The sequence below is a fragment of the Rana temporaria genome, chromosome 2 (genome assembly GCF_905171775.1).
Source record: "Rana temporaria chromosome 2, aRanTem1.1, whole genome shotgun sequence".
Lineage (NCBI taxonomy): Eukaryota > Metazoa > Chordata > Amphibia > Anura > Ranidae > Rana > Rana temporaria.
The window spans coordinates 231,541,681-231,557,798 of NC_053490.1; the positions used below are offsets into that span (position 1 = coordinate 231,541,681).

Sequence of the window (16,118 nt, forward strand, 5' to 3'; positions counted from 1 at the left end):
AGTAGGGGCTGCTGAACACAGAAGGCTTTTTATCTTAATGGATAGAATGCATCAAGATAAAAAACCTTCTGCCTTTAAAACTACTTTAAAATATTCCTATTATCTCTAATTACTACTATATCATCAGGGCTCTTTCACATGGAACTGCATGCCAAAACTTCAATGAACCTGCAGTGTGAATATCGTTTCAGCACAGAAAACGGTTTACGTTTTTTTCAACTTTATCTGAAGTGTCACAAAGACACCTCAATTCATGTCTCCAAAGAGAAGCGCAGTGTGCTGCAGCAAATGCTACATCCGTAATTTTACCGCAGCTCCACGCCCTGCACCCCCCAGCTGTGTAGTATAAACAGTGCACATAGGAAACAATTGTTGTCATTGCACTGTGTAAACGAGCCCTAAAATAACTGTGGAACAAATGTTTAATAAACACTGCTATCTTGCAAAATTGAACTGTTAGTGGCACTTAACCACTTCCCGACCTCCTCATGTACATTTACGTCGGCAGAATGGCACGGACAGGCACATCAACGTACCTGTACGTCCTCTGCTAGACGTGGGTGGGGGGTCCGATCGGGACCCCCCCCGGTACATGCGGAGGTCGGGTCCGCTCGGGGAGCGATCCGGGACGACGGCGCGGCTATTTGTTTATAGCCGCTCCGTCGCGATCGCTCCCCGGAGCTGAAGAACGGGGAGAGCCGTGTGTAAACACGGCTTCCCCGTGCTTCACTGTGTCGGCGCATCGATCGCATCATCCCCTTTATAGGGAAGACACGATCGATGACGTCATTCCTACAGCCACACCCCCCTACACTAGTAAACACACACAAAGTAAACCCTAACTCCTACAGCGCCCCCTGTGGTTAACTCCCAAACTGCAACTGTCATTTTCACAATAAACAATGCAATTTAAATGCATTTTTTGCTGTGAAAATGACAATTGTCCCAAAAATGTGTCAAAATTGTCCGAAGTGTCCGCCATAATGTCGCAGTCACGAAAAAAGTCGCTGATCGCCGCCATTAGTAGTAAAAAAAATAAAAAAAAATAAAATGCAAAAAAACTATCCCCTATTGTGTAAACGCTATAGATTTTGCGCAAACCAACCGATAAACGATTATTGCGATTTTTTTTTTACCAAAAATAGGTAGAAGAATACGTATCGGCCTAAACTGATGTTTTTGGGGGATATTTATTACAGCAAAAAGTAAAAAATATTGAATTTTTTTCAAAATTGTCGCTCTATTTTTGTTTATAGCGCAAAAAATAAAAACCGCAGAGGTGATCAAATACCACCAAAAGAAAGCTCTATTTGTGGGGAAAAAAGGACGCCAATTTTGTTTGGGAGCCACGTCGCACGACCGTGCAATTGTCTGTTAAAGCGACGCAGTCCAGAACTGTAAAAACCCCTTGGGTCTTTAGGCAGCAATATGGTCCGGGGCTTAAGTGGTTAAAGGGGTTTTCCACCCATTTTTTAAGTTTATTAAAAGTCAGCAGCTACAAAAAGTGTAGCTGCTGGCTTTTAATAAACTGACACTTACCTGCTCCACGTTCCAGCGACGCGCCGGCCGGGGCTCCGCTCCTCTCCCCCCCTCCCCGGCCGGCGTCTTCATTGTCACTGTGGGCACCCGGCCGTGACAGCTTTCGGCTTCACGGCCGGGCACCCACTGCGCATGCGCGAGCGGCACTGCACATGCGCGCAGCGCTGCCCAGCGCTGTTTGATTGATTGGACAGGCGATCGCCTAGGACCTGTCACGTGTCCTAGGCGATCGCCTACAGGGAGGGGCTGCCAAAAGGCGATATGACGTATCGCCTTTGCAGCCCCTCGGCGGAAGGAGGAAGTGGGACAGGAAGTCCCCTTCTCCTGAAGCCCCCACTCCCCCCCCCCAAAAAAAATTACATGCCAAATGTGTCATGTAAGGGGGCGAGGAGTGGATTAAGCGGAGGTCAATTTTTAGGGTGGAACTCCTCTTTAAGGACTAGAGCTTGGAAACAATGTAGTCAGATATATTAGTGCAAGCCAATCCAGCAAGGGATTTTTTTTTCAAAGACTTGTACAAGTAAACAGCCGCAATGGTTTAGCTACATATGTCCAACACAGGAAATACAGCTTTAATCCACTCCGAATCACTTTTTACAGGGTGGTGGCTTATACATGTTGAGCAGGCAATACCTACTTTTGGCATCCGGGTGAGCTCTCAATGGAAATAGTCTGCCGCAAACATGAGCCTAGCAATTAAATAGGTTAAATTTGGCAGTAGTACTATCCACCAAATGCATCGAAAGGATAAAGCATCATGGCCGTGAAAAATGTACACCCCCCCCCCCCCCCCATCAGCTGCCCTTGCAGCTTGGGCAGGGTTGGTAAAAATGCAACTTAATCACCCATTTTTTACAACCCCACAACCGCAAACGTAATCAAGACCTGAGGTTGTATTTGTGTGCATCCCACATGCGGTCTATATTTGTCATAAACCCAGTCACAACTTCACATACTAAACAGTTGCAATGTTATGACTAACATCATGGTTTACTTGTGAGATCACATTCTAAAACCTGGAACTATTTTCAAAGTACACTCACTGTGTGCAATGATATTCTTGAACGTCAGCTTTAGGCCTGTGCTTCTTGAGGTGCTTACTAAGTCCAGATGCTCTGTGGTATGTTTTACCGCACACTGTGCAGACATACTTTGTTTCCCCTATAAAAAAAAAAAAAAGCCAGATAAAAAAAAAGGCAAGTTTAGCTCCGCTTTAGGATGCTTAAGACGTTTTTAAAATAATAGTGCAATTACTCTGGCTGTCTCCTAGCAACTATTGAGATAAAATATCATTATAGGGAGTGTTTAGTTTTCAGCTAGTTGGCCGACTTTTACTTTTGCATCCTGAGAAGCAGTAAAGTAAAACAACTGCGTAGTACTGACAACCAAGGAGCATGGCCTCAACATACAGTTGCAAGAAAAAGTATGTGAACCTGTTTAGAATGAAATGGATTTCTGCACAAATTGGTCATAAAATGTGATCTGATCTTCATCTAAGTCACAACAATAGACAATCAGTCTGCTTAAACTAATAACACACAAAGAATTAAATGTTACCATGTTTTTATTGAACACACCATGTAAACATTCACAGTGCAGGTGGAAAAAGTATGTGATCCCTTGGATTTAATAACTGGTTTAACCTCCTTTGGCAGCAATAACTTCAACCAAACATTCCCTGTAGTTGCAGATCAGACGTGCACAACGGTCAGGAGCAATTCTTGACCATTTCTCTTTACACAACGGTTTCAGTTCAGCAATATTCTTGGGATGTCTGGTGTGAATCGCTTTCTTGAGGTCATGCCACAGCATCTCAATCGGGTTGAGGTCGGGACTCTGACTGGGCCACTCCAGAAGACGTATTTACTTCTGTTTAAGCCATTCTGTTGATGATTTGGGTCGTTGTCTTGTTGCAACACCCATCTTCTGTTGAGCTTCAGCTGGTGACAGATGGCCTTAGGTTCTCCTGCAAAATGTCTTGATAAAAACTTGGGAATTCATTTTTTTCTTTGACGATAGCAATCCGTCCAGGCCCTGACACAGCCCCAAACCATGATGCCCCCACCACCATACTTCACAGTTGGGATGAGGTTTTGATGTTGGTGTGCCGTGCCTCTTTTTCTCCACGCATAGCGTTGTGTGTTTCTTCCAAACAACTCAACTTTGGTTTCATCTGTCCACACAATATTTTGCCAGTACTGCTGTGGAACATCCAGGTGCTCTTGTGCAAACTGTAAACGTGCAGCAACGTTTTTTTGGAAGGTAGTGGCTTCCTCTTATCCTCCCATGAAATCCATTCTTGTTTAGTGTTTTACGTATCGTAGATTCGCTAACAGGGATGTTGGCATATGCCAGAGACTTTTGCAAGTCTTTAGCTGACACTAGGATTCTTCTTTACCTCACTGAGCAGTCTGCGCTGTGCTCTTGCAGTCATCTTTACAGGATGGCCACTCCTGGGGAGAGTAGCAGCAGTGCTGAACTTTCTACATTTATAGACAATTTGTCTTACCATGGACTGATAACCAGCAAGGCTTTTGGAGATACTTTTATAACCCTTTCCAGCTTTATGCAAGTCAACAATTCTTAACTGTAGGTCTTCTGAGAGCTCTTTTGTGCGAGGCATCATTCACATCAGGCAATGCTTCTTGTGAAAAGCAAACCCAGAACTGGTGTGTGTTTTTTTATAGGGCAGGGCAGCTGTAACCAACACCTCAACAAGAAGAGAGGCGTCTCTAATGCTGGCCATACACTATACGAAAAATCGGGCGAAAATCGGTCATTCAGACAGTACGTTCGTTTTTCGAACAGTTAATGAGCACAAAATCGATAAACCTCTGGACGTTTTTGAGCCGAAAAAACGAAGGACAAGTTTGGAAATTTTCTGCCGAACGAACGACCAATAGGAAGGTTAATGTGTTTCCGTCCGAACTTTCTTTTTTTTTTTTTTTTTTTAAATTCTTTTATTATATTTTTTCTAGACATTACAATAAATACAACATAAAATCAACATATAGACTAACAACATACATGGTCTCGATTAGGTACCCCTTACACTAATATAGATAAAAGAGATAAAAGGGGAGACATCTTCAGACGGTATTTCTTCTAGAATATTCCTTCCCATTTTGCCTCCAGATCTAATTTTTCCCATTGTATTCTTTATGAGGAACACCGGGTGAGAGGGCGTCCGAACTTTCTGCACTAGGTATATGTATAAAAAACAAAACCAAAAAAACACACATGATGGCATGATGGCACTATCATTTGCGCTCACGACCAAACTTTTGTTTTTCGAAAGTTCGTTCGGACGATTTTTCGTGGAGTGTAAAGCCAGCATAAGAGTAGACATTGTCTGCCTCTCTTCTTCTTGTTTGCAGTCTGGAATCAGGTTTCTGTTCCCCTATGACGGCAGCCCTTAGAGCCCCTGGACATTGTGCTCCCATCCTTTCCACACTATAATTAGTTTCACATGGACTCTTAGAGACTATGTCCTGTTATGATACCAAATGCTGCCAATTGGCAGAGGACAGGAATATTAGTTTCTTGCGCATATACCTGTATTTTTTGTAACCAACACCTTCAATCTCATCTCATTGATTGGACTCCAGTGAGCTCTTGGAGAGGTCATTAGTCACATGGTGTGTGTTACATGGTGTGTTCAATAAAAACATGGTGACATTTAATTCTTTGCGTGTTATTAGTTTTACCACTTAAGGACCTTGGCTGTTTTTCAGATTTGGCGTTTACAAGACTAAAACTGTTTTTTTGCTAGAAAATTACTTAAAACCCCCAAACATTATATATATTTTTTTCTAACACCCTAGAGAATAAAATGGCAGCCATTACAATACTTTTTGTCACACGGTATTTGCGCAGCGGTCTTACAAGCGCACTTTTTTTGGGGAAAAAAAATCTCTTTTTTGAATTAAAAAAAATAAGACAACAGTAAAGTTAGCCCAATTTTTTTATATATTGTGAAAGATAATGTTACGCCGAGTAAAATGATACCCAACAAGTCACGCTTCAAAATTGCGCCCGCTCGTGGAATGGCGTCAAACTTTTACCCTTAAAAATCTCCATAGGCGACGTTTAAAAAATTCTATAGGTTGCCTCTTGAGCTACAGAGGAGGTCTAGGGCTAGAATTATTGCTCTCGCTCTATTGATCGGGGTTATACCTCACTTGTGTGGTTTGAACACCGTTATCATATGCGGGCGCTACTCACGTATGCGTTCGCTTCTGCGCGCAAGCTCGTCGGGACAGGGCGCTTTAAAAAAAATTTTGTTTGTTTTATTTTTTTAATTTATTTTTACACTGAAAAATAAATAAATGGATCACTTTTATTCCTATTACAAGGAATGTAAACATCCCTTATATTAGAAAAAAGCATGACAGGTCCAATATGAGATCTGGGGTCAAAAAGACATCAGATCTCATATTTAGACTTAAATGCAAAAAAAAAAAAAAAAAAAAAAATAATAATAATAATAATAATAATAATAATAATAATAATAATAATAATAATAATAATTTGTCATTTGAAAAAAATGACAACAAGAAAATATTGCTTTAGGAAGCATGGGCGGAAGTGACGTTTTGACGTCACTTCCGCCCTGCTACGCTATGGGGACGGGTGGGGGCTATCTTGCCCTCACTCGTATCCCAGCCAAGCAGGAGACAGCAACCGATCGCCTCCGCCGCTGCCGACGGCTCCGGTAAGCGGCGGGAGGGGAGGCCCCCTCTCCCGCCACCGATAACGGTGATCTTGCGGCGAAACCGCCGGGGAGACCACCGTTATCGTTTACAGGACCGCTCAAGGAAAAGATGGATATCTCGGTTGTGGCAGCAGCTGCTGCCGTTACCAAGATATCCATCTTTAAAAACAGGACGTATATGTACATGAGCGGGTCCTTAAGTGGTTAAGCAGACTGCGATTGTCTATTGTTGTGACTTAGATGAAGATCAGATCACATTTTATGACCAATTTGTGCAGAAATCCATATCATTCCAAAAGGGTTCACATACTTTTTCTTGCAACTGTATATTGAGCAAATATGGCTCCTCCATGTACATCATTTCAATTGCACACAAACAATTATTTTAACCAGTTGCCACCCAGGCCAATTCTGACATTTCTCTCCTACATGTAAAAATCATTTTGTTTTTGCTAGAAAATTACATAGAACCCCCAAACAACTTTTTAGCTTACACAGTATTTAAGCAGCAGTTTTTCATACCCCAAGTGGCGTAGGTCACCGCGGTGATCTATGCCAGGAAGTGGGAGCAAATACCTGTATTACACAGGTATCTGTTTCCTCCCCCCTCCCTGAAAGATGCCAAATGTGACACCAGAGCGTAAGAGGATTCCAAAAAGTGGAAGGAAGTAACATTTTTGGGTGGAACTCAAATTCCCATAGGCGACGCTTTAAATTTTACTGGTTACAGGTCATGGGCTAGAATTATTGCTCTCGCTACAACGTTCGTGGCGATACCTCACGTGTGGTTTGAATACCGTTTTCATATGTGGGCGGGACTTACGTATATGTGTTCGCTTCTGAGTGCGAGCACACGGGGACAGGGCACTTTAAAAATAAAAAATAATTTTGATAATTTTTATTCCTATTACAAGGAATGTATCCAACTCACCGATGACAGCGGTGAGTCGATAGAAGCACCAGAGGGGGCATCCCATCTCACCACCCGTAAGAATAATCAAGCGGGGGAACAGCCACTATGATCATTCTTATGGTGTAGGGAATCGCCAACTGAAAAAGACAATATATGAATGATGCCTGTAGCTTCAGGCATCATTCAGATTTACCCGTTCGAAGTCAAGGATGTCATATGACAGCGAGTGGGCAGGAAGTGGTTAAAAAATATTACCACCTTTGGGAAAATGTTCCCCCTGTTTTTAGGGTGGAACATGTAAGATGTTGCTAATGCTGATGCCCGACCCCTCCCTGTGGCAGCAGTATGGGAAGAAGTTCCCCATACTAGCTGTTAGTTTTTTTTAAATGAGCGTAGCCGTGTGGGGCTCCGCCCACAGTGCCACATCATTCATACACAGAGTGCTCTGTGTATGAATGAACTACATCCATTGTGAATGTCGGCTTATAGCTCTCTATGAACTATAACAGCACTGTGAAGAGCCTTGATAGTTCATTCATGTTACCTCTCAGTGTATCTGCCTGCCCTTACGAGATATACGGGAACATACTGTAGATATACTGACAGATCTGCAGGAGACCTGCATGGCACAAGCAATCTGCTTATGGCTAGTGCAATGCTTTACAGCAGGGGTCTCAAACTGGTGGCCCTCCAGCTGTTACAGAACTACAAGTCCCATGAGGCATTGCAAGGCTGACAGTTACAAGCATTACTCCCACAGGCAGAGGCATGATGGGACTTGTAGTTTTTAACAGCTGGAGGGCCGCCAGTTTGAGACCCCTGCTTTACAGGCTCCAAAAAAACAAGTCACTTTTTTTTACCTGCAAAACATGTGCATTTATTAAAAGTGAACTTACTTTAACCACTTCAATACCTGCCTATAGTAATATGACGCCCGCAGATGGGATCTCCCATCCTGGGTGGGCCCCATATGACGTCCTTCGCTTCACGGCAGGATAGGGGGCATGCGAACCCGCCGCGTCACCAAGCCGATGTGCGTGCTCGGCAGCCGCGATGTCCGCCACGCACCTGCGATCGCTCGTGACACACATATACACGTCCTGTAAGGGAAGAGGAGACAGATCGTGTGTTCTTAGTATATAGGAACACCGATCATTTTGCACTCCTGTGACCCGTTTTCAGCAGAGATATAGGGCTGAAGTCCACTCTCTGCTGATGTCACTGATATCAGTCCAGGCACTGTGTCATCCCAACAAAGTCTGGATCCACCAGGTGCCTGGACTGATACCCCTCTCAGTGAGCTGCGAGAGCCTGAGCCACCCACTCCGCCCCCTCCACAGCCCAGCACTCCAATGGAGCGAGGAGGGAGAAAAGCCAACAGCTGCAAATGACAGTCTACAGCTCTCTGCTCACGAAGCTTTGAAAACCCGAGTGATCGGCGGTGCTCGATTCTCAGTGTATATTCCCTTACTCTTACTTTCTCTTTTAACCCTTTTTCCGACGTATGCCATAAGTCAGCAGCAGTGGGGGGGGGGGGGCAGCAGTCAGTTCAAAAGATCCCTATCTCATCAAAGAGAATCTGTCACAAAAAATAGGTTAATGAATTAAAAAAAATAAAAAAGGTTACAAAAGCATACATTTTGTCCGCTATGTAAATGAAAAATAAAATGTTTTTTGGAAAAAAAAAAAAGACAAAACATTTTTAACTTGCATCAAAGCACTTAATCCCACCCCCCAAAAAAATTTTTTTACCCCTTACACCTAGAAACACATCAGGGGTGCCTACATGCAAAAGTGTTGATTGTGCTACATGTTGCATATCGTCACGTGCGTCGAGGTAAAAGCAAGCATTCCAGGCCCATTATTTATGGTGGATCTGCAGGAGCTTTTAAAGCATCGCCTATGGAAAATTTAGGCTTGACATTTGGGTATCCATGTACTTGGCATAACATTACCTTTTAGATTTTCCAAAAAGTTGAGTAATATATTGCATTTGTATGTCTTAAAAGTTTTGCACTTAAACCAATGCACCAATATTGTGACACAAAATGAAAAAGTACTTCCAGGTAGGGAGGCATGCATTTGACTCCCTTCCACTCCTCTCCTGTAGCAGTGCTGGTGCTTGGCCTAAGGCTCCATTCACACCAATGCGTCCTTTCATGCTTTTTTGTAGAAATGCAGGACATTTTTTAACATAGGTTCCTATGGAATAGGTTCACATTAATGCATTTTTGTGCCTCTGCATTTTTAATAAAGGGTCAGGGATTTTTTTTTAAACGTAAAGCGGGGCTTTTTTGCTTCTATTGAGGTCAATAGAAAAGCATTTTTACCGCGATTTGCGTTTTTTAAATCTGCCCAACAACCCCCACCAAAAAAAAGGAAATCGAGGCAAAAGCACGGTAGAATAAAAACCGCAGAAGGCACAGCAAAAAGCACTGCGGAAACCCTTGAGAGCAACATGCATAGATGTGAATTGAATTGAGCCTAACACAACCACATAGACATGGATAAAGTCCATAGCCCTGATATATGACGTTGCCAAAGGATTTATAATTTGTGCAATTTACACACTCCTGCTACACTGCATAGCCAGGCAGGTAACATGACTAGCTTAGCTTTAGTCCTCCCCACCTCTCCAGCATGTGCATCGAACAGCTAATCAGCACCCTGTTAATATATTTAATTTAATAATTGTAGAGCAATCTCCTTGACTAGCAATTGTGGCAGGGATAAATAAACAGAATTACAAATGCTATACATAAAAACAGCCCCCAAAATATATTTAAATTGTGCATTTGCCCATTTATCTGAAGTTCCACATTAAAACATAAAATGAAGAAATAGGCACTGACAGATACATCAACAACACATTACCTGTATGTGTGCTCACATGCTCTTGCAGACTGCGGTTGGTTACAAAAGACTTGTCACACATATGGCATTTAAACTGCTTCTCTGTTTCATGCAAAGCTCTGTGCATCTTTAATCCATGTTTGTGTGTAAATGACTTATCACATATCTATAAAAAAAGACAACAGAGAACATTTTATAGGCACATAAAATTGTAAAAGAGGACAACATTTTGTGAAAGACTAGTCAGATTCTTAAAAGAAAAAATACGGCCAAAGCTCTTTTGGCTTTACTTCTGCTGTGCGTCACAAGAGTGCACTTAGGTCTGCACTCCTGTGACCTGTATTCAGCCAACAGCAGGCTAAAGTCAATTAAATGCTTAAAAACAAAAAAACACTTTCTAGGCACCAATAGTAAGAAAATAAATAAAATAAAACAAATAAAATATCAATACATATAAATTGAAAACATTAAAAACAACTTGGTCTCTCCAATACGGATCATAGATGGCAAAACATATCAGACTTGGACATGTGTGGCTAAACTACAATGTTGCACTATATTAAAGCGGAGGTTCACCCTAAAACAATTATATACCATTACATCCAGCATACTTCCGACATCTACAGTAAGCCGTTTTTTTTTTGCTGTACATACCGCTTTATTGTTATTTTCCCCCCGGCTTCCGGGTTCTGGCTCCCGCCAGTGTGGGCGTTCCTATTCAGAGGTTAGATGATTGACGTCTGGTGAAAAACTTCCCCTGGTGCATAAGGCGCGTCACCAGTTTTCCGTAAGTAGCCGACCAGCGAGTCGGCTCTATACGGCACCTGCGCCCGCCGTGTAGAGCCGACTGCGCAGGCGCCATATAGAGCCGACTCGCAGGTCGGCTACTTACGGAAAACTGGTGACACGCCTTATGCGCCAGGGGACGCTTTTCACCAGACGTCAATCATCTAACCTCTAAATAGGAACGCCCAGTCCCGCGGGAGCCAGAACCCGGAAGCCGGGGGGGAAAATAATAAAACGGTATGTACGGCAAAAAAAAAAAGCATACTGTAGATGATGTCGGAAGTATGCTGGATGTAATGGTATATAGATGTTTTTTAGGGTGAACCTCCGCTTTAAGCTAGGATCGCTTCTTCAGAAGCTTGTATGTACTTTTTTTGTAGGAGCGTAGGGTTTAAGGATAGGAGTACTGTATATGTAGTCTGTGGCTGGGGCACACGTTTGAAGTTCAGTGTGCTTAGTTGCAGAAAATTGCCATCTGATAGTTTTAACTGGGCAATATAGATAATACCAACGTGGTTTATTGGAAATAAATACTGTATTTATTGGCGTACAACGCTCACTTTTTTACCCTGAAAATAAAGGGTAAACTGTGCCTGCGTGTTAAACGCAGGGGGCTGTGGAAAGTTTTTTTCCTGAAACTTCCCTCTTAAAGTTAGGGTGCGTGTTATATGCCGATAAATACGGTATATACTGTGTCAAGGGAAAGTCTAAGCCTCATCATATAAAAATCCTTCATATACAGCAGTACAACTTGAAGCACAGAAAATGCAAAGAGGTCATAGCCAAGCCATCTAGAGAGCTTGTATCACAGGGTGCAGATTATTCCAGACATAGGGACACAGATGGTGGTAGTTGCCAAGGCTGGGACATCTTTGCGTTTTTTGTGCTTCAAATTTGTATTGCTGTATATGAAGGATTTTTATATGATGAGGCTTACTTTCCCTTGACATAGTCATTGGTATTATCTATATTACCCAGTTAAAACCAACGACAAGGGAAAGTAAGCCTCATCATATAAAAATCCTTCATATACAAAATATATATCCCCCTAGTATTAAGGGAAGAAGAAGAAGGAATATAATCATTAACAGGACATTTTGTTTCATTGTTATCTAAAAAGTGTTTTTTTTAACTGTAAAACACCAATGCCCTATATCACAAACGTTTCAACACCACAAAAAGACACACTGGGACAAGAATTGATCCTTGCATTTTTAAAAGATTGTACTACTCAAGTAAAATCTCAGGTTTTGTTATCACAGACCATGCAGGATACGTTCATTTGAACTTTTCTATTTATGAGAGTTGACTGACTTTCTTTAACTGAAAAATACCCATAAGTAGAGGTGCTACTGTTACAGTTATGTTCCCCAAAGCAGCACACTTACCTGACATGCATGTGGCTTGACACCAGTATGTTTCAACATGTGCATTCTCAGAGAGCACATTTTAGGAAGCGTTCTTCCACAAATATCACAAATGTATTGACGCTTGATCGCTCCTTTGTTCACTGCTCTGTCTGTCTCTACAACAGATGGTTCTGTTCTCCGTGCGTGTCTTATAAGATGGGCACGTAAGGATGCTCGGTACTGAAACTCTTTCTTGCACAGCTACAAAAAGTAAAACAAAAAGGTATTTAATACAATATAAAATTTGGACTATATGCTTATTAGAGAAAGATTTATCAAGACAAATTAGCTTTAGCAAAATGGCAGCCTCCAGCAAAAAGAAACAATGCTGGAGGCAACTTACAGCCACACATTTTGGAAGCAGAATTATCAATTTTTAATTAAAGAGCTTTTTTATCAAGTGGTTATGAGTAAAGTTCCACTTTAACATGAAAACAGTTCTCAGTGACAGTTACCACTTCATCATTATCACTTGATCAATTCTTCTCCCCAAGGTACGGCCCCGATTTGTGGGTGGGACTCTTTCAAAATGCTTCACCTGTCCCATGAAGCACTCTGCGGCTTTGTTTTGCCCTATGACAGCAGTGAGTTTCCAGGAAGTACCCGCTGCCAAAATCGCGAAGCTGGAGCCATTCCCCAGTGATGTAGGCAGCTCATAGAGGGCACTGTAATATTTGGGAAAGAGCATGGACACTCAGGTGGCAGCACTACATAAGAAAATTAAACTAACTGACGGGATCACCAAGTGTTTTCTTTGTACTGGAGCACCATTACAAAAAACAAACAGCACACATTTTATCATAGGAAGCCTTTAATGCAAAACTATTGGGTCTATTGACAATTTAATTATTTTTTTTCTCTCCTGTCTGGAGTTCAGCATTATTGGGTTGCTTTCACAGTGATGTGATGGAAACTTTTTAAAAGAAAACCATACAAGGTTATGGAACATAATGTAACTGCGAGTCAATTATGGCTTTCCTTACACAATACATTTCTAGCTAATATTAAAAAAAAGGTAGACAGGTATTTATATAAATGAATTAACTCAATATTTAAACCTTTATTAGAATCTGAAGTTGCATATTTCAGAAAACCGATGACTTACCGGACATTTGAACTCTTTGTGGTTGTGCTTTAGGCCATGCATAATTAAGGCATATTTGCGTTCAAACACCATTCCGCAATCTTTACATGTGTGCTCCTCTTCATCTTTTACAACCTCATTTTTGGGTGGCAACATTCTTTTCTTGCCCCTCTCCACCAGTTTTCTGGCAGCCTAGTAGTCAAGAGAAAAACAGTTTCATTTAAAATGCAAAGATTTTGTTAAAAAAATAAAAAATCTTGGCCAAAAAGGAACGTCACTTTAGAATAAAAATGGATCAAAAGTCAGCAGCTACAAATACTTTTGTGGCCGACTTAATAAACATGCACTTACTAGTCCAGCACTGTTGTCACCCGACCCAGTTTTCGAGTAACCAGTGCTGCCATCTTGCATGTGGGGGGCCGGCTCCCTAGTGTTAAATCTGCTGCACTTGCTCAATGGACTCGCAGCCTCTTGTGACTTGTCCCTGGAGGTGGTGGCTGGTGGATTTGGGGGTGGGGGGCTTCAGAAGTGGAACCAGGTACCTGCTCCCTGAAAAGGCATCCTTAGGATGCTTACATATAGTACACCCCATCCACTCCCCTCAGGACTCAATCACTCCACTTTACCAATCACTCTACTTTACCCCTTCACTCCCCCACACCCTTTTCCTCGCAACAACCTATATAGCCTGATTTTATTTCCTTTTATTGTGGATAAGGGGAATGATGGATTATTATTCTGATGTTTTGATACTGGAAAGTCATACACTGCTGGTATTGACTGTACTAACAGGTGTACATGTTTGATTGTATGCATCTCAGTATTGCATTTTCTTTTTTGTTTACCTGACTGTCATGCTGATGCAATCCTAAATAAAGGAATATGAAATGCTTGGTTTACATAGTCTAAAGTACTTTTCAATCACGGACCCAGAACAAGCAGGAATTAAGCGATTATCAGTTTCTTTATACTTGTTCTAAGGTCAGATACATAAACAGCAATGTAGCCAAACAATCATCATGACAGCCACTGAACGGACATTCTCAAAAGGAGATCTCATCAGCAGAAGCCTCCATGATGTTCTCCCAATAGGGTCCTTTTGAGATATATATTTTGGTCAAGAGACTGGACTATTGTTTTATTTAATAATTTTATGGCTTGCGTTGGTAAAATGCTTACAGTGAGTCTAAGGCAGCCCTCAAAATTTCCACTCGCCTACTAGCATTTGGCGAGTGGATTTAAGCTGGGGGCGAGTGATGACAGGGCTACATGACCAATCTCCCTCCAATCTGTGCCTACACTTAGAGTCCCGATGAGATTGGTGGCCGAAGAGGAAAGGTGCATGCTCGGGAAAAGTAGTCTGGTGAGCCACGCACAGGCAGAGCAGTACACAGGTGCTCTCCTTACAATTCTCATTAAGCCATGGGACCTAACAGTATGACCTCTCTGAGCCTGCCCCCCCTCCCCCGACCAATGTAGCTGGAGAGCAGAAAGTAATGAGTGAGGTGGAGGATTGCGAAAATTACCACTCCGGTGCAGCGCTCACTGAAAGTTGCCCTGACATGACAGCGGCAGCCTTCCGGTGTGTACAGTTTTCTTCTCCTTGTGCTCTATGTATGTGTCCAGCAGTTCAGCCTGAGCACTGTGAACAGACTGGTCTCAATGTGTGCTGTGCGCTGTCAGTGTGCGCTGTGCTATGGTGTCAATGGCTGTGCAGTTGTGTGGATCTCAGCGCTGGATTGTACTCCCTCCCGCTGTGCTGCACCTCCTCTCCTCACTGCCAGCCTGAATAAAAGGGGGAAGTGGGGACATGCAAGCGTGGAGTCGCACACAAAGGCTCCTGATGATGAGATGAATGGGAGAAAGAGAGAGGATGGATGGGAGTTGCAGAGGAGACAGCCCTGTCCCTGTCCCTCTGGTCTGCCCCCAGTGCCCTGTCCCTCTGGTCTGACCCCAGTGCCCTGTCCCATTTTGTTAAAGTTGTTGTTGGTAATATTTAATTTTGTAACTTGATTCTGCATAAAACATTTAACAGTGTCATTCCATGAGATAATCTACAAGGGCGTGTTTACGGGTGCAATTAGGCGCAGGGCAGTGTATGAATTAGGTGGGGCAACTGGTGGCGAGTAACTCTTGAGGCCTGGCTAGTAGCTCAGGACTTGAAATTTTGAGCCCTGGTCTAAGGCATACAGTATAGAAAGGCAACGTAATACAGCACTTAGGTGCAGCAGACTGAAGAATGTGGTTGATGAAACCTTGGGTAGTAAAATGAAGACAAGGTTGCTCTAAATACTATATATATATATATATATATATATATATATATATATATATATATATATATATATATATATATATATATACACACACACATACACATACACACACACATATATATATACACACATATATATATATATATATATATATATATATATATATACACATATATATATACACATATACATATACATATACACATACACACATATTATATATATATATATATATATATATATATACACACACACATATACATATACATACACACACACACACACCTGGGGGCTTACATTGCATATTATAAATAACTCCAATGAACCAGAAAGAAAGTGATGTTACAGGTGGAACACATGGAATACAAACCGCCCCCCCAATGTGTGCATGTATGTTAGGCAATTGTATAATGCTAAAAAACTGTAAGCCACCATTCTTTTAGCAGCAATGATAGAATTTCTAGAAAACCAAAAATCACCAAAGTATATTGACAGGCCAACAACTGAAGAAAAATATATTAAATCTGCTTTTACACACAAAAAA

General features: G+C 41.9%; 1 protein-coding gene across 1 annotated transcript in view; it reads right to left on the bottom strand.

The window, feature by feature from the left end:
- ZBTB11 (zinc finger and BTB domain containing 11) overlaps positions 1-16,118 on the bottom strand; it is a 35,195-nt gene that overhangs the window by 9,936 nt on the left and 9,141 nt on the right. Inside the window, exons 5-8 of the mRNA XM_040336616.1 lie at positions 13,320-13,490; positions 12,194-12,415; positions 10,041-10,185; positions 2,583-2,700 (exon numbers count right to left, since the gene is read on the bottom strand). Of these exons, the coding sequence (XP_040192550.1) occupies positions 2,583-2,700; positions 10,041-10,185; positions 12,194-12,415; positions 13,320-13,490 (656 nt within the window). The remainder of the gene's footprint in view (positions 1-2,582; positions 2,701-10,040; positions 10,186-12,193; positions 12,416-13,319; positions 13,491-16,118) is intronic.